Consider the following 26,166-nt stretch of genomic DNA (forward strand, 5'->3'; position numbering starts at 1 on the left):
GGCCCCAGTGGATGGAATGGAAGGAAGCTGCAGCATGAGCGCGATGACGTCATAGAGGCGCACACTCGCTCGCTGCGCAGACTCAGAGTCTGTGGAGTCCAGATGCACGTTTTCCTCCTTCATGTCCGGACTCCCAGCTCAGGTAGGCTTTTCAAATTTTGGCGCTTACTTACTCAACTTCCCTTTTCCTCCCAGCAGAGCAAAAGGTAGGACTGTGTGTGCCAGACCCGGACCAGGCCTGACCCAACCCAAGCCCGAAAGCCGGACCCGGAAGAGCGACCTGACCCGAACCCGACACATGTCGTCGGATCCCGTCAGGTTCGGGTTGGGTACAGACCTTTATCCCACTCCCCTGCTAATTCCTCAAAGCCCTGCGATTTCCTCCCTCTCCAGTATTTACCTAATTCCTTTTTGCAAGTTACTATTGAATCTGCATCCACCAGGTGTTGCATTTCAGATCAGAACAACTCACTACTCATTTCCCCACTGGATCTTTTGCCAATTATCTTAAATCTGTGCCTTCTGGTTACTGACCTTACCTATTTATTCCATCAAAACCCCATATAATTTTGAACACTTCTACTGAATCTTCCCTTAACCTTCTTTACTCTAAAGAGAACAATCTCAGCTTCTCTAATTGCTCCACATATCTGAAGTCCCTCATTCTTTGTACTATTCTGCACCCTCTCCAAGACCCGGACATCCTTCTTTAAATGTGGTGGCCACAATATTCTAACTGAGGTCTAATCAGTGATTTATAAAGGGCTAACATAACTTCCATAGCTCTATCTTTTCATGTATAGCTGCCCCAAAACTTAAAAGTAAAAATACATGAGGAAAAAATATCTGGGGACCTTGCCAACCTGTTTTCCTGGGAGAGTTAGATACAGGGTGCCGATAAAAATGGATGATAAAAGTCTATGTGCATTCTTCTGACTTTTTGACCACAATGGGAAGTTAATCATTCACACTTGGCTTTGTTCCCATCTCCAAGACACGTGCACTTCAGATGCACTGTAAGTGACTATCACTATTACTACTAGTCTGCTAAAGTCCATGGGAAACATGGACATGTAACCCAACATAAATAGTGTGCTTAATAATATAATAAATTAAAAGCAAAATACTGCAGATGCTGGAAATCTGAAATAAAAGCAAAAAATGTTGGAAATACTCAGTAGGTCTGGCAGCATCTGTGGAGAGAGAAGCAGAGCTAACGTTACAGATCAGTGACCTTTCATCAGAACTGGCAAAAGTTAGAAATGTAATAGGTTTTAAGCAAATAAAGTGGGGGTGGGAAAAAGATAACAAAAGGGAAGGTGTTGATAGGACAAAGGGTCACAGAGAATAACTGACCAGAAGGTCATGGAGCAAAGGCAAAGGGTGTGTTAATGGTGTGGTGAAAGACAAAGCATTAGAGCAAAGAGGGTGGTAAATGACAGAACAATGAACACAATAATAAATTGTGTGCAACCATGCTCTTTCCTTGGTCACCAAAAATATCTAAATAATAGCTCTTTTGACTAACAGTGAAAGCATCCTCAACACCACCAAGAAAATCTGATAGTTTGGACTTCCAAGGTGTGCTTGATATTTTTCTTTAAAAAAAAAATCAGATGTCCATTAGCTTTCCAGTTACTGATGTAAGAGGTCTGTAGAGATATGGGAAGTATATTAAATTATTTGGTACAGATGTTGGTGTCGTGGGTGTAAAAAAAACAAAAGATAGACCTATGCCAAGCATCTGCTACAGAATATGGGTCATTTGAATTGCGCAAACCCAATGCCATGGCTAGTTGGGCACCAGAAGACTGTTGAGCTCTGGAGAACTGTATCGCATTGCTTTCAGGAGTGGAGGGGCAAGGGATGAAAAAAATGGTACCAGAATTAGCAGGCCAGTAATTGCCAAGTCAACTGATAAACAAGTAAAGCCACTACAATCATTTCAGCCAGTGTGTGTGCAGGATAACGTTTTTAAGTTCAACATTTTAGCAACATGCAAAAAGGTGAAATTATAGCAATGTCAATGAATTTAGTTCATGAGTCTGGTCTTTTTCATAAAGCAAATGCATCTGTCCAACAATGACTGTTAGCTTTTTTAAATAACCTCCTTAGGGAAAGTTCTGGAAAGTCTTCACTGTCCTCTAAAATAATGGAGCTGAACTCCAGAATGCCTAACTAAACTTACAACCTCTCTTCATCTTTGTCCAGTTAGTTTGCAAAAATAACAGTCACATGGTTCTAGCGAATGAGGTACAATCAAGCTGCCAAAATTCCCATCTTCAATATTTCAAGTGAAGTTAGCATAAATTAGGCTCCATGTTCCATAAATCTTGTTTTTCTTTAAATATTTATACTTAACTACAGAATCTTCCATCCAATTTCAAAGTACATATTTATTGATCTTTTTATGGGTTTGTTAGTCTTTTCAAAGTATTTTTAGTTACAAACATATCAGTCAAAATGTGTTACAACCATGACACTACTACCCCCAATCTTCTCATTTGCCTCTGCAACTTTCTCCTGAAGTTATTCACTCCTTTTAGTGTTATAGCCTTATAGGTGCCAGCTGTGCTTTGGTGCCTTGCCCAAATGACCATTACTCACATGTAGAGCCTCAACTTTGAGTTCCAGTAAGCTTTTCAATCTTGGGGATCGAGACAGTGAGCTTAATACTGCCCTCACCTGATGTTAATACAGGTACAGTTACAACAGAATTACTAGTCAGTGATCAACTTGGATGGTGTTCTCCCTAACCTAGAGGCAATGAGGCCAACTGGAGTGCCTCTGTCTCCATTCTGGCTGAAATGAGTTAATTTAGCAGTAACCAGGAACCAAGACTGGAAGCTTCTTGATCTGCATGGCTCAGTTTTTAGTAGATAAACCCACTGAGTCATTGGGGATAAATGAATGAGCAATATGTCAATACAACTTAATGCTCTTGTATCTCATTGTATTCTCAATTATAAGTAATTTTACAATGGTATGGTCAATATCAAGGTTAGATTCAGTGAAAACTTTTCCTTGTTCTTTGCACAGATGAAATTTCTCATCCTTTAAGTCATCAACTTCTGAGAACGAGTCCTATGATGATTCTGGTTTGGGTGTTTTCCTTTTGTCACTGTGGTTATGCCTAGCTACCCTGGCCAAATATTTTTCCTAAGTTCCCACACACTGCCATTTGTGTTGGGAGATTTTAATAACTGCTACACAACCTGGGAATACAGACAGTCAGATCAAAATACAGTTGACTTATTGGACTGGGCCTTGCTCCATGACCAAAACAACAGGGTACTTTTCATTCTGCCAGATGGAAGGAATCAATTCTCTTGACCTCACCTGGATAGTTAAGGGTGGAACCAAGTGAGGGCAACATGACTGAACTGCACAGTGGGGGACAGGCTTTGACGATAGATGGAGTAGTCAAATGTGTCAGAGAACTATGAGTAATAATGCACGATCACAGTCAAAGAGATTTTGCTTGCTTGGATAAAGCAATATCGATGCCATGGGAGGGGTAGAAACCCGAATCACTTTGCAATTACAATGAGGGAAGTACCATACGTCTTAAGTATCATATTTTGGACAAAATATGAAGCAATTTTGTTAAAGATTCCATGGTGGTAACTGAGGAGATGCAGGGATTCTCAAACATTTTTAAAAAAAAACTTAATCATACATACTATATTTTTGGGGTTATTAAAACCGATTTAATTCTTATACCCACGGACACATTGATCTAATATGCTGTCTATGCTCTAAAATACCATTTAATAAACACATGTGATGGAAAGGAAACAGATGCAAACAGGAAAGTGTATAGCGTCAGCAGAACTACCACAGTACAGAGGAAATCCACAAACATTAAATCTACTAGAAGTAAAAGAGGAATAGATCTCAGTTATGTTTCTCTAGATCAAGAAGCCCTTAAGCACTGAACATCTCCCTACGAGAAACGAAATTCAAGATCCTTGAGTACTGAAAAAAAGTTTAATTGATTTGATAACTAGCACTGTGTCCATTTAAGCAGAAGTTTCAGGCATCTTCACAGGTATGTGATGAACTTTATTTATTCAAGACTTACTTTGAAAATTCTCCTTGAATTTAGATGTTTCTTGACTGTTTATTGTACGGAAACAAAAGTATGCATTGCATTTTTTAAAAACTTATTTTTGAATGCAACTTGGGTTTAAAAAGTTCAGCTTATACCAAATCAAATGGCAATAGTTACAGATGAATGAATTTACGAGAAATCGAACTTTTAGTGGTATTTGGAAATGTCGGGGGGGGGGGGAGGGGGGGGCGGATGAGGAAGGAGGACTCACAGTTAATAATAATTGTCAAGGAAAATCCCTTCTCCAATTGCTCACACAGAACCTATGCAGCATTTGGTTTGAAATTCTGACACATTTTAGCAAAATTAACATTTCACACATAAGTGTACAAAATACTGAAATGAATCAAAAAACATTCAAACAATTTGTATCAGTAAAATTACAACATTGCATAACAGAGAGGGTGGGATGGGGGTGGGGATGGAAGGAAGAAATCACCAGGCACCTGAACCACCCTTCAGGAATTCTGCACTGGTAGATTAGTATATGATATTAAACTTTTCTACAGCAGATGATCTAAGATTCTTCCTCTTTTGTTGCAACTTCACATACAAAGAAAAAAATGTGTTAATATAATGCTTTCAGCTCTCAGGACATCACAAATTACTTCACAGCTAATTAATTTCCATTTGAGGTGTATTAGAACAAAGAATAAAGAAAATTACAGCACAGGAACAGGCCCTTCGGCCCTCCAAGCCTGCGCCGATCCAGATCCTCTATCTAAACATGACGCCTATTTTCTAAGGGTCTGTATCTCTTTGCTTCCTGCCCATTCATGTATCTGTCTAGATACATCTTAAAAGATGCTATCCTGCCCGCGTCTGCCACCTCTGCTGGCAACGCGTTCCAGGCACCCACCACCCTCTGCGTAAAGAACTTTCCACGCATATCCCCCCTAAACTTTTCCCCTCTCACTTTGAACTCGTAACCCCTAGTAATTGAATCCCCCACTCTGGGAAAAAGCTTCTTGCTATCCACCCTGTCTGTACCTCTCATGATTTTGTACACCTCAATCAGGTCCCCCCTCAACCTCCGTCTTTCTAATGAAAATAATCCTAATCTACTCAACCTCTCTTCGTAGCTAGCGCCCTCCATACCAGGCAACATCCTGGTGAACCTCCTCTGCACCCTCTCCAAAGCATCTACATCCTTTTGGTAATGTGGCGACCAGAACTGCATGCAGTATTCCAAATGTGGCCGAACCAAAGTCTTATACAACTCTAACATGACCTGCCAACTCTTGTACTCAATACCCTGTCCGATGAAGGAAAGCATGCCGTATGCCTTCTTGACCACTCTATTGACCTGCGTTGCCACCTTCAGGGAACAATGGACCTGAACACCCAAATCTCTCTGTACATCAATTTTCCCCAGGACTTTTCCATTTACTGTATACTTCACTCTTGAATTGGATCTTCCAAAATGCATCACCTCGCATTTGCCCGGATTGAACTCCATCTGCCATTTCTCTGCCCAACTTTCCAATCTATCTATATTCTGCTGTATTCTCTGACAGTCCCCTTCACTATCTGCTACTCCACCAATCTTAGTGTCGTCTGCAAACTTGCTAATCAGACCATCTATACTTTCCTCCAAATCATTTATGTATATCACAAACAACAGTGGTCCCAGCACGGATCCCTGTGGAACACCACTGGTCACACGTCTCCATTTTGAGAAACTCCTTTCCACTGCTACTCTCTGTCTCCTGTTGCCCAGCCAGTTCTTTATCCATCTAGCTAGTACACCCTGGATCCCATGCGACTTCACTTTCTCCATCAACCTACCATGGGGAACCTTATCAAACGCCTTACTGAAGTCCATGTATATGACAACTACAGCCCTTCCCTCATCAATCAACTTTGTCACTTCCTCAAAGAATTCTATTAAGTTGGTAAGACATGACCTTCCCCGCACAAAACCATGTTGCCTATCACTGATAAGCCCATTTTCTTCCAAATGGGAATAGATCTTATCCCTCAATATCTTCTCCAGCAGCTTCCCTACCACTGACGTTAGGCTCACCGGTCTATAATTACCTGGATTATCCCTGCTACCCTTCTTAAACAAGGGGACAACATTAGCAATTCTCCAGTCCTCCGGGACTTCACCCATGTTTAAGGATGCTGCAAAGATATCTGTTAAGGCCCCAGCTATTTCCTCTCTCGCTTCCCACAGTAACCTGGGATAGATCCCATCCGGACCTGGGGACTTGTCCACCTTAATGCCTTTTAGAATACCCAACACTTCCTCCCTCCTTATGCCGACTTGACCTGGAGTAATCAAACACCTATCCCTAACCTCAACATCCGTCATGTCCCTCTCCTCGGTGAATACCGATGCAAAGTACTCGTTTAGAATCTCACCCATTTTCTCTGACTCCAAGCATAATTTTCCTCCTTTGTCCTTGAGTGGGCCAATCCTTTCTCTAGTTACCCTCTTGCTCCTTATATATGAATAAAAGGCTTTGGGATTTTCCTTAACCCTGTTTGCTAAAGATATTTCATGACCCCTTTTAGCCCTCTTAATTCCTCGTTTCAGATTGGTCCTACATTCCCGATATTCTTCCAAAGCTTCGTCTTTCTTCAGCCGCCTAGACCTTATGTATGCTTCCTTTTTCCTCTTAGCTAGTTTCACAATTCCACCTGTCACCCATGGTTCCCTAATCTTGCCATTTCTATCCCTCATTTTCACAGGAACATGTCTCTCCTGCACGCTAATCAACCTCTCTTTAAAAGCCTCCCACATATCAAATGTGGATTTATCTTCAAACAGCTGCTCCCAATCTACATTCCCCAGCTCCTGCCGAATTTTGGTATAGTTGTTTGAGAAGGCAAATGCAGCAGCCAATTTGTAGATAAAGGTCTGGAAAAAAACTCAGATAAATGCCCAATTAATTTGTTTTAATGGTGTTGGTTTGGATATCATTGTTGATGAGGACACCCGGAGAGCCTGCTGCACTTTTTGGTAGTGTATGCCCATCAGAAGAAACTGGTCTTCAGTGTAACATCGCATCCAAAAGATGGCATTTTCAACAATGCAGCACTCCTCAGTACTGCACTGAAATGTCGGCCTGGATTATTTGCTCAAATTTTGGACTGCAACTTGAATCCATAAGTTGAACTGAAGTACTACTGCCAAACTAAATTATCAAATATAAATATGTTCATATGGGTCAGAAAAACATGAATTCTTTATGCAGGCTTGGTGCACAGTAGTGAATACTTATCAACCTGAGCCCTCAGACTGAGACAAATAACGCTTAGCGAAAGCATGCAGCTTGCACCACCTAGCTGTTTTTGAGACCAAACCACGTGGTTTAGATCCAAGAGGTTTAGTGTAACTCAATTTCTCAGACTTTCTCTAGTGGATTCCGAATATCAAACGGTGGAACATTTTGCAGCAACATGGAGTGGTGGGATATGGGTCATGTCTGCAATCCTCTCTTACTGCCGAGCTCCTAATCTCAATTGTGCTGCTCTACTACAACAATCTTGCACTTCACAGCTGGTTCAATATAGTATAAACTAGTGTTTGTGTAATCCAAAAAGACTGCAAAAATGGAATGGAGAAAAATGTTTCAAAATACACAAACAGATTGAAGAGAAGATAATGTTTAGGAATTTCGCACAGTTGATAACTACAGCTTCCAGCAATGCAATTTATTCCTTTATTGTGCATGAGAAAATTGCTACTTAAAAACAAATATCTCTAGGCCGAGCAGCTAAGAATACTCAGGAAAACTGGCCTTTATCCCCAAGTAACCAGGGGAGCTGAAAAAAATCTAAACAAATACTCAATTTCATGCCAAGATGATCAGAATATAAATAATATACTGGTTTCAAATTAGGTTTCAACTTTGACTTGCTTTTATGAATAAAAGCTTATGCATCAGACATTATTTTCACAACTTGAGTTTCTTCTTTAGAAAACATGGTTTAATGGGCATGAGAAATGCATACTATTTCAGCTGCAGAGAACAAAGTCGAAGTGAACAAGCAAAGGATGTAGACAGTTATACAGAATGTATTTCGAATATTCATCAGTACCTTTGCCTGAATACCTTTTTCAATTGATTGTTGGTTCGAGAGCCACTAATATATATATATATATATAAAACTAGATAGTTTATTCAATTTCATGTAGTGTTTTGTTTTTAACATTGCTATATTCCAATGTTTCCATGGTAATGCCTTTCTTTGATTTTCATCTTTCTTATGGAGAAGCACCTGTTTTCTACTCAGTAACATAATTACAAACAGAAACTCAGTTTGCTAGATACTTAAATTGCACACTCTCCATTAGTATGCAGTGGTGCTCTTGTGACCATTTATACTCAATTTACCGCAGAAGATAAAATCATCAGTGGCAGAATTCTTACTGAACATTTATTAATGTAAATGCACAAATTACATCAGACAGATACAGAGAGGAAATAGATAGTTAAAAAAGGTCCAACACTACATTCTAAATCTAGTCTACTCAACCAATTTGAGTATTTTCATGGCTGGAAGCTCCGAATTAATATGCAGGAACAAGGAGGATCGGGCCCAGCTGAACTGACACAAGCACTTACTTTTGAAATTTTTCTGTTGGTTCTCCAAGAACATGCGTTTCCGTGCCAATAATCGACAATCATAGAATCACAGAAAGTTTAAAACACAGAAATGATCTAATATGCAGTAGACTTTTCATTTAAAAGAGAATCTGTTTCTTAAATACTATCAGTCGAATATATTGTTTATAACAGCATCATAACCCAGAATTAAAAATAGACATTTGTATAAAATAGCAAATACCACTCTTAAATATCATGAGATATAACATGAGATACAACATGAGAATACAATCATAATAGAAGATGTTTACACAAATACGGCCTGTGCTAGATTAACAATATTCACTGTTAACATTTTTGATTCCCAGGATGTACACTTGCAGAATTTGAAACATCACAGTCAGTTTCAGCCTCCAGCTAGTAAGCAAGATCAGTTCAAAGGATTTATCCTTTAGTTTTTTGTGTACATTTAAAAAAAAAGCCCAAGGTTTTAGACCAGTAACACAAAAATACACAGATATTTTCCACACTGATTCAACATCATCTTTAATTGCTTCATATTCAGTAACATTTCCGACACAACATCCAGATGGAAGACTAGTTACAATACAGTTAAAAAGAGGGGAAACTGCATTTGTTTTGCCATAATCTGTTTAGATATTGCCCATCATATTCCATCTTCCGTTCTTATTAGGAGAAACAGCCACTGAAATTAAAATAGATTTGGAAAGAATGTTTCCTTACTAGGACATATAAAGCCATCCATTAAATATAAGGAACCACCTGAATGCTGAAGGAGAGATGAAAGTAGCTATCCTGAAATAAACAGGATAACCTTCAAAGAGCTTTAAAAAGGACTAAGCACAATGGTGTTCAAATGGAAGATTCTCCACTGGCTGGGATAATATCACATATGAAGGACTCAAACAGCTCAGTTGGTATTGTGTTACTAAGCCACTCTTAGTGATCGACACTGAAATCCCCCAACCAGACTACATTCTGTGCCCTTGCTACCCTCAGTGCTTCTTCCAGGTGGCACTCAACATGGAGGAGTACAGATTAATCAGCTGAGGGAGGGTGGTAAGTGGTAAACAACAGGATTTCCTTGCCCGTGTTTGACCTGATGCCACGAGACCTCATGGGGTCTGGAGTCAATGTTGATGGCTTCCAGGGCAACACTCTCGCAACTGTATACCACTATGACACCACTTCTGGTGGGTCTTTTCTACTGGTGGGACAGAACATACCAGGGTTGGTAATGGAGGAATTTGAGACATTGGCTGAAAGGTATGAGTCTGTGAGTATGACTATGTCAGACTTGATTAGTCTGTGGGACAGCTCTCCCAAATTTGGCACAAGTTCCCAGATGTTAGTAAGGAGGGTTTTGCAGAGTTTACTGGGTTGAATGCGACTCTCTCATTTCCAGTGCCTAAGTCATTGCTGGTAGTCAATCTGGTTTTATTATTATGGCTTTGAGTAGTGGTTTGATACAACTGAGCGGCTTGCTAGGTCATTTCCAAGGGCAGCCAAGAGTCAACCACATTGCTGTGGGTTTGGTGTCACATATAGGCCAGACCAGGTAAGGACGGCAGATTTCATCCCGCAAAGGACATAGTGAACCAGATGGGTTTTTCATGACAATCTGGTTGTTTCATGGTCACTGTTGTGGAGTTTGCTAAATTTAAGAAATTATAATGGAGTTTGATAAACCCTGTTCCATAATATAATCCCATTTCAAATAGAGTTACAGAATAGTCAGTGCAAACTTGCACTTCCTAAACAAGTTCCTAAACAAGCTTGTCCCGGTTTCACTCGCTGGCAAATTTTGAGATATATTCTGTAGTGTGACATTCACTTGCTAAAGTGTTTTTAAAATCACAGTTGAGGACATAGTTTAACTTACCAAAGTCTGACTTATAGAATCATAGGGCTCAGTTTTCTCACTAATGGTCAAATCCCGCTGCTGGGTCTGAAAGCAGGAGCTGACCCCACACCGGCCCTGGCGGTGGGATATTGCTGCTGCCATCCAACTGAGGTGCTGTCGTGGTGCTCCAGTGGCGCTATTGCTACAAAGGTGGCTACTGTCACCGTGGGAGTGGGGATGCCCCTCCGTGGGCCATGGAGTGCCCATCACGGAGGCCACAAGCCCACAGCACCCCACCCCAGATCCCTCTGGGTGGCCACCAGGGTTTACCTGCCGGTCTCCCCACAACGTGGCAGGCCCTCCCAATATGGACAAAATGCCCAGGGGACAGAAACTGGCCTTTAATTGGCTGCTTTGGATGCCCAATTGGCCACCCAGCAGGTGGCCATGCCACCGAGGTGCCCAACGCTGGAAATATGTCATGGCAGCAAAAAGACATTGAGCATCCCTCCTGATGCCTTCTCCCACCATATTGCCAGCCCTCCTGCCTCCCTGTCTGAGCCTAATTGGGTGGAAAAATTCTGGCCATAGATTACAGTCATAGAGTTATACAGCACAGAAACAGGCCCTTTGGCCCATCGTGTCCATGCCGGCCATCAAGCACCTAACTATCCTAATCTCATTTTCCAGCACTTGGCCCGTAGCCTTGTATGCTATGGCGTTTCAAGTGCTCATCTAAATACTTCTTAAATGTTGTGAGGGTTCCTGCCTCTATCACCTCTTCAGGCAGTTAATAGTTAAGGCATAGCACTCGTGCCCTCTTTTCTTGATCCCTTCATGAGTGGGAACAGTTTCGCTCTATCTACTCTGTCCAGACCCCCTCATGATTTTGAATACCTCTATTAAATCTCCTCTCAGTCTACTTTTCTCCAAGGAAAACAGTTCCAACTTCTCCAATCAATCTTTGTAAATGAAGTTCCTAATCCCTGGAACCATTCTTGTCAATCTTTTCTGCACTCTCCAATGCCTTCACATCTTTCCTTAAATGCGGTGCCCAGAACTGAACGCAATACTCCAGCTGAGGCTGAACTAGCATCTTATACAAGTTCAACATAACTTCCTTGCTCTTGTACTCAATGCCCCTATTAATAAAGCCTAGGATACTGTATGCGTTACTGACTGCTCTCTCAACCTGTCCTGCCACTTTCAGTGACTTATGCAAATATACACCCAGGTCCCTCTGTTCATGCACCCCCTTTAGAGTTGTACCTTTTATTTTGTATTGTCTCGCGATGTTCTTCCTCCCAAAATGAATCACTTCTCGACATTAAAATTCATCTGCCACTTGTCCACCCATTCCAAAAGCTTGTCTATGTCCTTTTGAAGTTCTATACTATCCTCCTCACAGTACACAATGCTTCCAAGTTTCGTATCATCTGCAAATTTTGAAATTGTGCCCTATACACCAAGGACCAAGTCATTAATATATATCAGGAACAACAAGGGACCCAAAACTGACCCCGGGGAACTCCACTACAAACCTTGCTCCAGTCCGAAAAACATCCATTAACCACTACTCTCTGTTTCCTGTCACTCAACCAGTTCCGTATCAGTGTTGCTACTGTCCCTTTTATTCCATGAGCTATAACTTTGCTCACAAGTCTGTTGTGTGGCACTGTATCAAATACCTTTTGGAAGTCCATGTACACCACATCAACAGCATTGCCCTCATCAACCCTCTCAGTTACCCCTTCAAAGAAACTCCAGAAAGTTAGTTAAACATTATTTCCCTTTAACAAATCCATGCTGACTTTCCTTAATTAACCTGCATTTGTCCATGTGGCTATTAATTTTGACTGGAATTATTGTTTCCAGAAGTTTTTCCATCACTAAAGTTAAATCGACTGGCCTGTAGTTGCTGGACTTATCTTTACACCCTTTTTTGAACAAGGGTGCAACATTTGCAATTCTCCAGTCCTCTGGCACCACCCGAGTCTAAGGAAGACTTGAAAATTATGGCCAGTGCCTCCGCAATTTCCAGACTCACTTCCCTCAGTATCCTTGGATGCATCTCACCCAGTCCTGGCGCTTTATCAACTTTAAATATGGACAGACTATCGAATACTCCTCCTTACCAATTTTAAATCCTTCTAGTGTATTAATTACCTCCTCTGTCACTGTGGGCTAGGTAGCACCATCTTCCTTGGTAAAGACAGATGCAATGTATTCATTTAATACCTCAGCTATTCCCCCTTTTAGTCCCTAATCGGCCCTACTCCACCTTTTACCACCCTTTTTACTATTTACATGCCTGTAAAAGAGTTTGGGATTCCCTTTATGTTAGCTGCCAGTCTCTTTTCATACTCTGCTTTGCTTATTTGCTTTTCACTTCCCCTCTGAACCTGCTATATGCAGCCTGGTTCGCCATTGTATTATCTACCTGACATCTGTCATAAGCACATTTTTTCTTCTTTATCTTAATCTCTATCTCTTTTGTCATCCAGGGAGGTCTGGATTTATTTGCACTACCTTTCCCTTCGTGGGAATATACCTTGACTGTGCCTGAACTATCTCTTCTTTGAAGGTAGCCCATTGTTCAGCTACTACTTTTCCTGCCAACCTTTGATTCCAATTTATTCGGCCTAGATCCATTCTTACCCCATTGAAGTTGGCTTTCCCCCAGTTCATTATTCTTTCTCCGGATTGTTCTTTGTCCTTTCCCATAGCCAACCTAAACCTTATGATACAATGACCACTGTCCCCTAAATGTTCTCCTACTGACACTTGATCCACTTGGCCCACCTCATTCCCAACAACCAAGTCCAGCAGTGCCTACTTTATCGTTCGACTGGAAACATACTGCTGTAAAAAACTTTCCTGAACACACTCTAGGAACTCTTGCTTCTCTCTATCCTTTACATTACTACTATCCCAGTCTATATTCGGATAATTAAAGTCCCACATTATAACTACTCTATAGTTTGTGCACCTGTCTGCAATTTCCTTGCAAATTTGTTCCTCCACATCCTTTCCACTAGTTGGTGACCTATAGACTACACTGAGCAATGTGATTGCACCATTTTAGATTCCTTAGCTCCAGTCAAATAGATTCTGTCCTTGAACCCTCTGGGATATCCTTTCTCTCAAGTACTGTAATGCTGTCCTTAATCAAAACTGCCACTTCTCCCCTTTTCTTCCTTTCCTATCTTGCCTGAACACCTTCTATCTAGGAATATTTAACACCCAGTCCTGTCCTTCTTTGAGCCAGGTCTCTGTTATAGCCACAACATCATATTCCCACATGCCAATCAGCACCTGTAACTCACCCATCTTATTAACTACATTCGTGCAATCACAAACATGCACATTAACCCCGATTTAGACTTTATTACTTCCTCCCCTACTCTGCCCCCACCTAATAATTTACTATACCCTACCCTAGTGCTAGCTATCTCTCCCAGTATTCTGTGCTCCTTGGTAGTACTGTCTTAACAACGTCACCTTATGCATCTGATGCCTATCCCACAGTGGATGCAGTGGAGTGCCAGAGCAGAGGGGCCTAGGGGTTGCACATTCACAAATCTTTAAAAGTGGCAGGGCAAGTTGATAAGGCAGTTAGGAAAGCATATGGAATTCTTGACTTTGAAAACTGGGGTATTGAATACAAAAACAAGGAAGTCATGCAAAGCCTTTACAAATCCCTGGCTAGGTCTCAACTGGAGTAGTGTACACAATTCTGGGCACCACACTTTAGCAAGGATATCCAGGCTTGGAGAGGGTATTTATATACGTTTAGAGAAAATTTTGGTCTTCTTTATATGTTACCCACTAATCTTTTGTGTATGCTCCCTTTGCCCTTTTTATATATATTTTTTTCAATTTCCCCCGAAGGCTCTGTATTCTGTCTGGTTTTCTACTGTATTTTGTATATAATATTTATATTTAACATCTGTTTTCTGTTTTATTTTAGCCTCTATTTCCTTTGTTATCCAGAGAGTTTCAGCTTTGGATGTCCCATTTTCCTCTTTATGGGAATATGCTTGGTTTGTACCAAGTATCGCCGCCTTGAACACTGTTCATTTAATGTTTCTTTGGCCAATCCTGGTTTCCAGTCCACCTGTGCTATATCCACTCTCAAATTAATGAAATTGGTTTACTTCTAATTAGGTATTTTCACCTTTGATTTTTCTGTCTTGTTCCATAACTTCTTTAGATCTAATTACATTATGATCACTATTACCTAGATGTTCTCTCACTTAAAGACACTCCACTTTCCCTACTTAATTCCCCAGAACTAGATCCAGCGCCATGACATTGGGCTAGAAATACACTGATTAAGTAAGTTTTCCTGTAAATATTTTAGAATTCTTCACCTTCCTTGTCCTTCACTGTTTTTTAACCAGTATATATTAGGGTATTACTGCTCTACTATTTTTACATTACTCTGACATTTTCCTACAGATTTGCTCCTCTATCTCCTTCATGCTGTTTGGGGGTCTATAGTCAACACCCAGCAATGTAACAGATCATTTTCTGTTACTTAACTCTAGCTAAATAGATTCAGTCTTTGTAGCCTCTGTACAACTATATTATCCTTTATCAAAACTGCTATCCCTCCTTTGTTTCCTTCCCACTCCCTCCCAAATACATTGTAGTCAGCAACGTTTACCTCCCATTTCTTCCCATGTTGAAGCCAGGACCCCATTATAGCTACTATATCATAACTCCATGTGGCAACTTGTGTCTGTAGTTCATCAACCTGGTTTGTAACACTCCTCACATTCACACTAATTCAGTCCAACATCATGCTAGCTGGCCCTGCTTTTCTCCCTTCATCTAATGCCTTGTTGAACAGGATTTGGGGTTTTGTACGATCTGCTTCTGCTTAAGTGATTAGCACAGGAAAGGAATGGAATCAGTAGAAAGGGAACAAAGTTTATGCTGGGTGCTGAAAACCTTGGATTTAGTCTTCCTGAATATAAATTGAAATGAAAATTTAGCTCGTCCAACTTGATGTCAGACAGACAGTCTAACAGTACACAGATGGTTGCGGTGTCAAGAGAAATGGTAGAAAGATATGGTGGATATTGTAAGCATGCATATGGAAGCTAATTCTGTGTTGTGGATCATGAATTTAGAAGCAGCATGCGGATGAGGAAGAGGATTTAGCCAAGGACAGATTCTTGGGGACAACATTGTTAGAGAACTGCTGGTTCCATTTGAACAGGTAAGAGTGGAACCACACAAGAACAGCCGCAAAGAGTGGGACATCAGAGGCAAGGCAATGGAAGAGGAGAACATGATCAACTGTATCAAATGGTGCAAAGAGGTCAAGGAGGACAGAAAGAGACAATACACTATGGCATCTATCACAAGCGTAACTTGTGCCTTTGACTAGTACAATTGCAATGAGCAGGCAAAAGCTGGACTAAAGGGACAGTCAACAATGCTTTTTTTCTAGAATTAGGGTTAAAATTCTTTCCAACATGAGTTGAAGTTACATCAGAATACAATATGTACCGTGCCACTATGAACATGCAAGGTATTTCTCTGCAGTAGTTTCTTCCCTCACTTGTTGCATCCAGGGATCAGTGATCTGTTGTTTAACATTAGCATTTTACATTAATGAACACTGAATAGTTGAAACTTAAAGCTTGAATATAGACTCATACAGCACAGAAGTAGGCTGTTCAGCCCATCATGCCTGTGCTGGCAGTTTGAAAGAGCTATTCAATTAATCCCACTCCCTGTTCATTCCCTCCAGTCCTGCAAAACAATTTCATTAAAGTGTATATCCAATTCTTTTTTGAAAGTTACAACTGAATCTGCTTCCATCAACTTTCAGGTAGTGCATTCCAGATCACAACTTGCAGGTTAAAACATAATCTCATCTCCCCTTGCTTCGTTTGCCAATTATCTTAAATCTGTCCCCTCTGGTAATCGATCCTCCTGCCAGTGAAAACGGTTTCTCCCCATCAAAATCCCTCAAAATTTGAATATTTCTATAAAATCTCTCTTGAACCTTCTCTGCTCTAAGGAAATCAATTCCAGCTTCTCTAGCCTCTCCACAAAACCAAAGTGCCTCATGTGAGATATGATTAGCCTTTAACAAATGTATCGGCAGTCATTTCTTAACCATGCTCTTCGTGACTCCTGATTCTGGTCTCTAGAAGTTTCCCCACATCCAACATTAGGCTGACTGGTCTAACTGATGGATGTCTTATATGTTTTGCCATAGCAATTTTTCCCTCTCTTAATAAACTTAATAATAGATTTTATTTTATTACAGAGATAAACGCTTACAATCAAATCATTCTCTTACCTGAAAATATGGAAACTACCAACATGCCGATGAACTACTGGCAATCAGTAAATGGAAGTAAATTGCTAAAGACAAGAATGGAGGTGAATACATCAACTGACCAAAACTGTACCATAGATGAAAACTTTCTAATGGTTCTTCTACCCATAGCATACTCTTTCATTTTTCTAACTGGACTGATAAGCAACATTTCAGCATTGTGTATATTTTTCTTCATTCAAAACAAGAAAAATTCCATCCATGTCTACCTGATCAATATGGCAATTGCAGACCTCCTCTCAATCTTCTGCCTCCCTTTCAGAATAGCACATCATGCAAATCATAATCAATGGATGTTAGGGAAATTGTTCTGCAGTATTATAGGCAATGTATTTTACATGTCTATGTATATTAGCATTACACTTTTGGGATTAATTAGTGTGGACCGGTACTTAAAAATAACAAGGCCATTGCAGCACTATAAATTACGGAAAGCCACCCAAAGCACAATGATCTGTGGTATTATCTGGTCTGTCTCCATTCTGATTGCCATACCAATGCTTTTGAAGACTGAAACAGCTGACAATTCAAATGACAATTTCAAGTGCTTCCAATATAGAGAAAGAGAACACTTTAAAGCATATATCAATCTTTTCATTGTGATAAATTTTTGGATTGTATTCTTTTTCCTCATCCATTCATATGGAAAGATTGCTAAAAAACTTTCTAAGCTCAGTAGAGAAAAGCCTGGCTTCTCTAACAATAAAATTCTCAGCAGGGTTGCAACAAAAACATTCATTGTTCTTTTCATTTTCACCATATGCTTCGTCCCATATCATATCTCCCGGTTCTTCTACATTGCATCTCAGCTCCAACAAACAAGCTGTTACTGGAAAAATGTGGTGAATAAAACCAATGAGATATCACTCTTGCTTTCTGCTTTCAACAGTTGCTTGGATCCAATCATGTACTTTCTGCTCTCTACGACTGTTAGAAGAACAGTACTGAGTTTAGTCAGTGAAAAATTCCAGAAAGACACAAGAAGTGAAAGCACTTAAAAGCTACAGTATCTCTGGCCCTTGACGTTCACGGATTTGTCTCAAACAATTTGAAGCATATAGTCATCTTTCCATCTTAAAAATAAATATCAGATTTGTTTCCACATATGAACAACCTGAACTAGTCTCCATATTCATGAACGTATACTGAAATTTTAATATGCAAAAGAACCGAAAATGAGCTGAAAGTTCGATCTTTTTCCAAGCAAATCAAACTTCAAAAGGGAAGAGTGTTGTGCGTTCACTTAAAGAACTTTGTTATTCTCTGGTTTTGACGCTAAAGGAACTCAGAGGTCTCAATTTACTTATTAGAAATGCTGTTCAACTGTGTGGTTAAGTGCATTATGAACAGTATTCTTCCAATTCTGTGACCAGTTTTAAATCCAGCTTTCCCTCCACTAAATATACAAGTGTTAAGTGAACAAGCTTGGAGAGTCTCAATCCCGTTGCTTGACAAGTCAAGAGGGTAATTTAAATAACTGGCAGTACCAAGAGAGGTGATCACAATGGCTGGTGTTAAAAATAAAATATCATACTGTTGCAGTCAGTAAAATTCTTCTGAAGCTGTACAAAAGGAGATGTGCATTTTCTTAATTATCACAATTATAAATATTATGCAGAGAGATATCTACACTCAAATGAATGACCATACTGCATTAACATTGAATGTTTTAAATATTAGAGGCATCCAGAGAACTGACTTGTGCAGGCTTCTACCCAATATATTTCTGTTCTAATGATATTATTGGGGAGTTCTATCCATATACCCATATCCCATTCCTGCCATTCATATTGCTACTGGAAAATAAGTTTACAATGTCACCCCAATGGAAGTTCTACAAAGCAAATCTATTCTTTGGAGCGTGATAACAAATGGTGACAGACATTAGTAAATGTACAGATATCTATTTGCAACATTCAAATTATGTGAAGAAGCATAATACATTTCCCTTTTACGGCACTTGTGGAGAAGGGAAGACGTCTTACCTTGCCTCTAGTTGCACTACACCTGACCTGAAATGGCTCAATGTGGATTCTGAGCAACCAAAGTGAGTAGTAGGACCAATTTTAACATTTTATTAGTTTATACGTAAATGTCACTTTCTTATGCAATTATGCAATCTAACAAGCACAGAGACTTATCATGTATATATTATGAAATGATGAAATGATTCCAACAGTAACAGTTTCATTTGATAAATAGTGCTGGTATGAACTGTCTACATTCTGGATGATTACACCAAAGATATAGCTTATAATTTTATCCAGCCATAGCTCAGTACAGGGGAGGATTTTAATATTGACATTGTTACAACATAATGTTTGTAAAAATCCATACCTTCTTGCCCCACGAGGCAAATACACTTTTATCTGTTACTTGTTTTGTGAAAATTAAAGTATAACATGCTATTTAAAACCATGGCAAAGTCTGTGAAAACACAGAAGACTGCAGACAAGAGGCACCTGATTCTAATAAGTTAACTTAACCAGGTTTATATAAACAAGTATTTTTATTAAGACAGTGAAAACCATATACTTATTGTTAAAATAAAACAGTCAATGTTGGACTATCCTCATGCATATCAATCTCCAGTTTGTTCCGTAGAATACATACAAAAAGGGACTTCCCCTTACTCCCGAAGTAAACAGATTTCTGGGCGAACGTACACAAGTTTTGATTAAAATGAGAGCGATAGCAGAATTTAAAATAAAACAAGCAACATAATATGGGGAAAGACAAGTATAGGCAAGGCAGCAAGTTAAAATTTATATTGGCACCCACTCTTCTAACCATCATGCTTCTTCTTTCAGCTGGTCAACTTTCTATTTACTAACAATCTATCACAATCAACTATTAAAATATGTGTTCCTGTGTGGCGCAATTTACTGACACTTATCTATACACAGAGCACTTTTCTTCCTGCTCAGCTGAAAACAGACAAAATTTCCACTGAGGGCAGATAAGCTTAGATTTACACAGCACAGAATGAGGTCCATTATGTCTGTGCATGCTCCTTGAAGAGCTTTTCCCATTAGTTCCACTCCCCTGCTCTTCTCACAAACACGCCAAGAAATTGTGAAATACAGAAATTATTCCACTTGTGAAAATATTTTATAGGTTTATTGGTCTGCTAGCTTCTTCCTCACACCATGGGAACAAAAACTTGCATTTCAGTTTCAGCATCGTTCTATGCTAAATTTGAAAAGTGTTAGGGCCAGCCTGTCAAGATGAATACATACAACTTGCATTTGTATAGCACCATAAGGTGTTTCACAGAAGTGTTATCAATTTTTACGGAATGTTACAGATTGTTGTTTATTCACAGTTTTTCAATTGTTTAGAATTTAACATACCGGGCGTATGTAAATAAAGGATGTTACACTTATTGTTACAGTTCTGTTTTTTGTACAGTTTTACACATCAGCAAAATTTCCTGACCACTGTTATTCTTTTTGTGCTGTCCATGTGCATAGCACATTGGTGAGTTAACACATTGTGCCTTTTAAAAGGGACCATGTTAAGTCTGGGTGATATTAAAAGTGAATCATAGATGCAAACTTGAGTCAGAAGATTGTGGGTTTAAGGTCAACTACAAGTCTTGAGAGTACAATCTTTGTTGACAGGGCAGTACTGAGGGAATGTTGCAGTACCATCTTTTGGACGAGATGTTAAACCATAGTACTGTCTGCAGTTCAGATGTTAAAGATCCCATGTCATTATTAAAGGGCAGTTCTCCCTGTACCCAGGCCAATAACTCTCCCTCAACCAACACTATCAAAAAGTAGATTAATTGGTTCTTCATCTCATACTATTTGAGGGATCTTCCTGTGCACAAACCGCTGCCATGTTTACTTATGTAACAGAGAGTTAAGATGCTTCATGAGGTTCCTTAGAAAAGGAACAAAATGTTATTTAAATGCACCTTTCTTATTAGAGGTTCAACTATTGTAGAGGAAGGACAAAAATTAGTTTCTGGAATTTCAAGCTTCTTTCCACCCAAGGAGCTAGTATTCCAGGTGGCAAAACAGAGGCATGATATTTGAGGACAATCTTGAAGCTTCCATAATAAAACAATAACTGAGACAGGTTGAGAATGCTGGCCAGATGAATGCACATACCACTTTCACATGCCTTACCGCCCAAGGCATTGGGGGGTGAACAGGGAAACTGGTTAATGGAGAAATTTATGACACTGTTCACATTAGAAAGACTTAGGCCGGAATTTTACGCCCCAACTCCACCACCCACCCCCGCCTGCCAAAGAGCAGGATAGTGATGGGCGTGGGGGGGGCGTAAAGTGGAGCAGGAGGCTTTGGGGGTGGGGGGGGGCCCTTCCCACCCCGCTCCCACCACATTAGGCAGCGCAGCAGCGGCGAGAAACGGCCCGCCTGCCCCAGGCCAATCAAGGCCCTTAAGTGGCCAGCTAACAGCCATTTAAGGGTCACCCTTTGCTGGCAGGTGGCCCAGGCCCGAGAAAAGCCGTCTGTTAAAAAAAGGCGGCTTTCCGGCGGCTTGTGGGGGGGGGGCCTCCTGGAAGGCTTCCCCCTATGCCCCAACCACTCCCCATCACCCCAATCGACCCCCCCCCACCCCACCATGCCCAAGCAAGGCTCCAAAAACGTACTCGTTCTCCGGGGCTCCCCAACATCATCCATCTTCAGTAGGGTTGCAGTCCCAGCACTGGCGATCGCTCCCGGTGGCACTGCGGGCACAGAGAGCTGCCGGCCCGCTGATTGGCTGGCAGCTCCATTAGGCGGGACTTCCTGCCTCAATGCAGTGGAAGTCCTGCCTCAGACCAATTAAAGGCCTGGGGACTGCAAAATGTTGTCCAGACCCCAGGCCAGGTGGAGGCGGGTTCGCCACCGACTTCTCAGTCGGTGAAGGCCGCCTGTCCACCTAGGGTAAAATTCCGGCCTTACTCATTGAATGTCTGAACAAAATTTAACACTTGAAGAGAAAGAAAATCACAATTCTACAATTAGTAGAATGCTTATTTGATCATTTATCAAGAAAATGTTATCTTAGGGAAAAAAGGGCATTTTTTCTCCACACTGGGATGTAAATGTGAAAGTAACACCCACTACACCAAAGGTTGAATGACACTGAAATGTGCCTTTGAGTTCAATGTATAATTGTGCAAAGAGAATAAAAGAAATCTTTGGAATTATTGACAATTAAAGTACCAGCCTTTTATGACATTAAGGGAAAGGCCTAAAATTGAACTGCCATATGAACATACGAATTAGGAGCATTATTCAAGAAGGGTAACAGGGATAAACCAGGTAATTATAGGCCTGTGAGTCTAACATCAGTGGTAGGGAAATTATTAGAAAAAATTCTGAGGGACAGGATTAATCTCCACTTGGAGAGGCAAGGATTAATCAGGGATAGTCAGCATGACTTTGTCAGGGGGAGATCACGTCTAACAAATTTGATTGAGTTTTCCGAGGAGGTGACTGGAGGTGTAGATGAGGGTAAAGCAGTTGATGTAGTCTACATGGACTTCAGAAAGGCTTTTGATAAGGTCCCGCATGGGAGATTGGTTAAGAAAGTAAAAGCCCATGAGATCCAGGGTGATTTGGCAAATTGGATTCAAAATTGGCTTAGTGGAAGGAGGCAGAGGGTGATGGTTAAGGGTTGTTTTTGCGAATGGAGGCCTTGTGACCAGTGGGGTACCGCAGGAATCGGCGCTGGGACCCTTGCTGTTTGTAGTGTACATTAATGATTTAGACGTGAATACAGAAGGTATGATCAGTAGGTTCGCAGATGACATGAAAATTGGTGGTGTCATAAATAGTGAGGAGGAAGGCCTTAAATTACAGGACGATATAGATGGGCAGAGCTGTGGAAAATGGAGTTTAATCCTGAGAAATGTGAGGTGATGCACTTTGAGAGGACTAACAAGGCAAGAGAATATACAATGGATGGTCGGACCCCAGGAAGTACAGAGGGTCAGAGGGACCTTGGTGTACTTGTCCATAGATCACTGAAGGCAGCAGCACAAGTAGATAAGGTGGTTAGGAAGGCATATGGGATACTTGCCTTTATTAGTCGAGGCACAGAATATAAGAGCAGGGAGGTTATGATGGAGCTGTATAAAACGCTGGTTAGGCCGCAGCTGGAGTACTGTGTACAGTTCTGGTTGCCAAACTATAGGAAGGATATGATTGCAATGGAGAGGGTGCAGAGGAGATTCACCAAGATGTTGCCTGGGCTGAAGCATTTCAGTTATGAAGAGAGACTGGATAGGCTGGGGTTGTTTTCCTTGGAGCGGAGAAGACTGAGGGGGGACCTGACTGAGGTATACAAAATTATGAGGGGCATTGATAGGACAGATAGGAAGAAACTTTTTCCCTTAGCGGAGAGGTCAATAACTAGAGGGCACAGATTTAAGGTAAGGGGCAGGAGGTTTAGAGGGGAGTTGAGGAAAAATTCTTTTACCCAGAGGGTGGTTGGAATCTGGAACACACTGCCTGAAGAGGTGGTAGAGGCAGGAACACACGACATTTAAGAAATATTTAGATGAGCACTTGAAATGCCATAACATACAAGGCTATGGGTCAACTGTGGGGAAGTGGGATTAGTTTTGGACAGGTGCTTGATGGTCGGCGCAGGCGTGTTGGGCCGAAGGGCCAGTTTTATTTATTATTTTATTTAGAGATACAGCACTGAAACAGGCCCTTCGGCCCACTGAGTCTGTGCCGACCATCAACCACCCATTTATACTAATCCTACACTAATCCCATACTCCTACCCTATATTCCCCTACCACCTACCTATACTAGGGGCAATTTGTAATGGCCAATTTACCTATCAACCTGCAAGTCCTTGGCTGTGGTAGGAAACCGGAGTACCTGGCGAAAATCCACGCGGTCACAGGCAGAACTTGCAAACTCCACACAGGCTGTACCCAGTATTGAACCCGGGTCGCTGGAGCTGTGAGGCTGTGGTGCTAACCACTGCGCCACTGTGCTGTAAAACTCTATGACTCTAAGTAAGGATGGGCAATAAATGCTGGCCTAGCCAGCGATGCCCACATCCCATGAATGAATAAAGAAAACACCAGGAGCTCCTACTTTGCGCTATAACCGTTTATGTGGCACCTTGTCAAATGCCTTCTGGAAATCCAAGTACAGTATGTCAACGGGCTCCCCTTTATCCACAGCGCATGTTACTCCTTCAAAGAACTCCATTAAATTGGTTAAACATGATTTCCCTGCCACAAAACCATGCTGACTATCCCCGATTACCTTAAGTTTTTCTAAATATCCAGCTCTAGCCTCCTTCATGATCTATGCTAACACCTTCCCGACGACAGACTGGCCTATAGTTACCTGTTTTCTGCCTCCCATCGTTCTTGAATAGAGGGGTTATATTTGCTACTTTCCAGTCTGATGGAACCTTTCCAGAATCCAGTGAATTTTGAAAATTTACCAAACCATCTACTACCTCATTAGCCACCTCTTTTAAGACCCTAGGATGAAGCCCATCAGGACCCGGGGACTTATCGGTCCGCAGCTCCATCAGTTTGCTCAGTCCTGTTTCCCTCGTGATTGTAATTTCACCAAGTTCCTCTCTTCCTTCCACCTCCTGATTTACAGCTATGACTGGAATTTTTTTTTATCGTCTATAGTGAAGACAGAAGCAAAATACTTGTCAATTTCATCCACCACTTCCTTATTATCTATGAACTCCTCATTCTCACTCTCTAGAGCACCAACACTCACTTTACTTACTCTTTTCCTTTTTAATACCTGTTGAAACTCTTGCTATCTGTATTTACATTTTTAGCTAGCTTCCTCTCTTACTCTAACTTCTTTCTCCTGATTAACCTTTTACTCATTCTCTGCTGCTCTTTATATTCTGACCAATCATCTGACCTGCCACTCATCTTTGCACAATTAAATGCTTTTTCCTTAAGTTTGATGCTTTCCCTAACTTCTTTAGTTAACCACGGATGGTGGGTCCTCCCCTTAGAATTTATCTTTATAGTAGGAATACACTTAGAGTATTCCGAAAAATCCCTTTAAATGTCTGCCACTGCTTCTCCGTTGATCTATTTCCTAGCCTAGTAACCTAGTTCACTTCAGCTAGCTCAGCTTTCATGCCCACACAGTCGCCCTTATTTAAGTTTAAAATACTAGTCTTAGACCCACTCTTCTATCTTTTACATTGGATGTAAAATTCAATCATTTTGTGGTCGCTGCTACCTAGAGGTGCCTTTACTCTGAGGTCATTAATTAATCCTGTCACATTACACAATATGAAGTCTAATATAACCCGCTCTCTGGTTGGTTCTAGAATGTGCTGCTCTAAGAAACTATCTCGAAAGCATTCTATGAACTCATCATCCAGGCTACTACCGCCAATCTGATTTTTCCAGTTTATATGTAGATTAAAATCGCCTATGATTATTGCCGTCCCTTTATTATAAGCACCCAATATTTCTTCTTGTATACTTTGTCCTACATTGTGATTACTGTTAGGAGGCCTGTAGACCACTCCCACTAGTGACTTCTTTCCCCTAGTATACCTCATCTGTACCCAAACTGATTCTACATCCTGATCTCCTGAACCAAGGTCATCTCTAACTATTGCACAAATGTCATCCTTGATTAACCGTGCTACCCCTCCACCTTTACCTAGCTTCCTATTCTCTTGAATGCCATATACCCCTCAATATTCAGGACCCAATCCTTGTCATTCTGCAGCCACGTCTCCGTACTGGCTATCAGATCTTATAGTGCACATTGAAGTGCATATATCAGTTTGTCTACTTTGTTATGAATGCTACGTGCATTCAGATACAGAGCCTTTAGTTCTGTCTTTTTGTTATCTTTGTAACATCTAGTCTTGACTATTGGTGTGGTCTTAGGTTTTTTTTCTGTCTCTCTTCCTACCATTTTCTGACCTTCATTTCCCATATTACTATTCTGCTCTCCTGCCTTGACTCTATCCCTTGATTTGCTACATCTACCTAAGCTTGATCCCTCTCCCCTTTTTTTTTTTTAGTTTAAAGCCCTCTCTACTTCCCTATTTAAACAGTTTGCTACAACACTGGTCCTAGCACGGTTCAGGTGCAGACCGTCTCAATGGTACAGCCCCACTTTCCCTAGCACTGGTGCCAGTGCCCCACTGGTGCTAGAAACCCACTTCTCCCACACCAGTCTTTGAGCCACACATTCATTTTACTAATCTTCTGTGCTCCCTGCCAATTGGCACGTGGCTCAGGTAATAATCCAGAGATCATTACCCTTGAGGATTTGCT

The 26,166-nt window shown here is 40.9% G+C and overlaps 2 protein-coding genes across 9 annotated transcripts in view; one reads left to right on the forward strand and one right to left on the reverse strand.

Annotated features, from left to right (window-relative positions):
• caska (calcium/calmodulin-dependent serine protein kinase a) overlaps positions 1–26,166 on the reverse strand; it is a 615,545-nt gene that overhangs the window by 317,868 nt on the left and 271,511 nt on the right. The gene's annotated exons all lie outside the window — the stretch shown is intronic.
• gpr34b (G protein-coupled receptor 34b) overlaps positions 3,870–26,166 on the forward strand; it is a 32,437-nt gene continuing 10,140 nt past the window's right edge. For 3 of the 4 annotated variants that reach the window (XR_010975824.1, XR_010975825.1, XR_010975823.1), the window contains exons 1-2: positions 3,870–4,051; positions 16,827–18,945. Coding sequence is in view for 1 of the 4 variants with exons in the window: in XM_068040661.1 (XP_067896762.1) it covers positions 16,868–17,896 (1,029 nt within the window). In the remaining 3 variants the exon portion in view is untranslated. Of the gene's footprint in view, positions 4,052–15,675; positions 15,765–16,826; positions 20,271–26,166 lie in introns of those variants that run through there. The other variant, XM_068040661.1, reaches the window with a different exon arrangement.

Source organism: Heterodontus francisci, chromosome 10 (assembly GCF_036365525.1).
Source record: "Heterodontus francisci isolate sHetFra1 chromosome 10, sHetFra1.hap1, whole genome shotgun sequence".
NCBI classification, from domain to species: Eukaryota; Metazoa; Chordata; class Chondrichthyes; order Heterodontiformes; family Heterodontidae; genus Heterodontus; species Heterodontus francisci.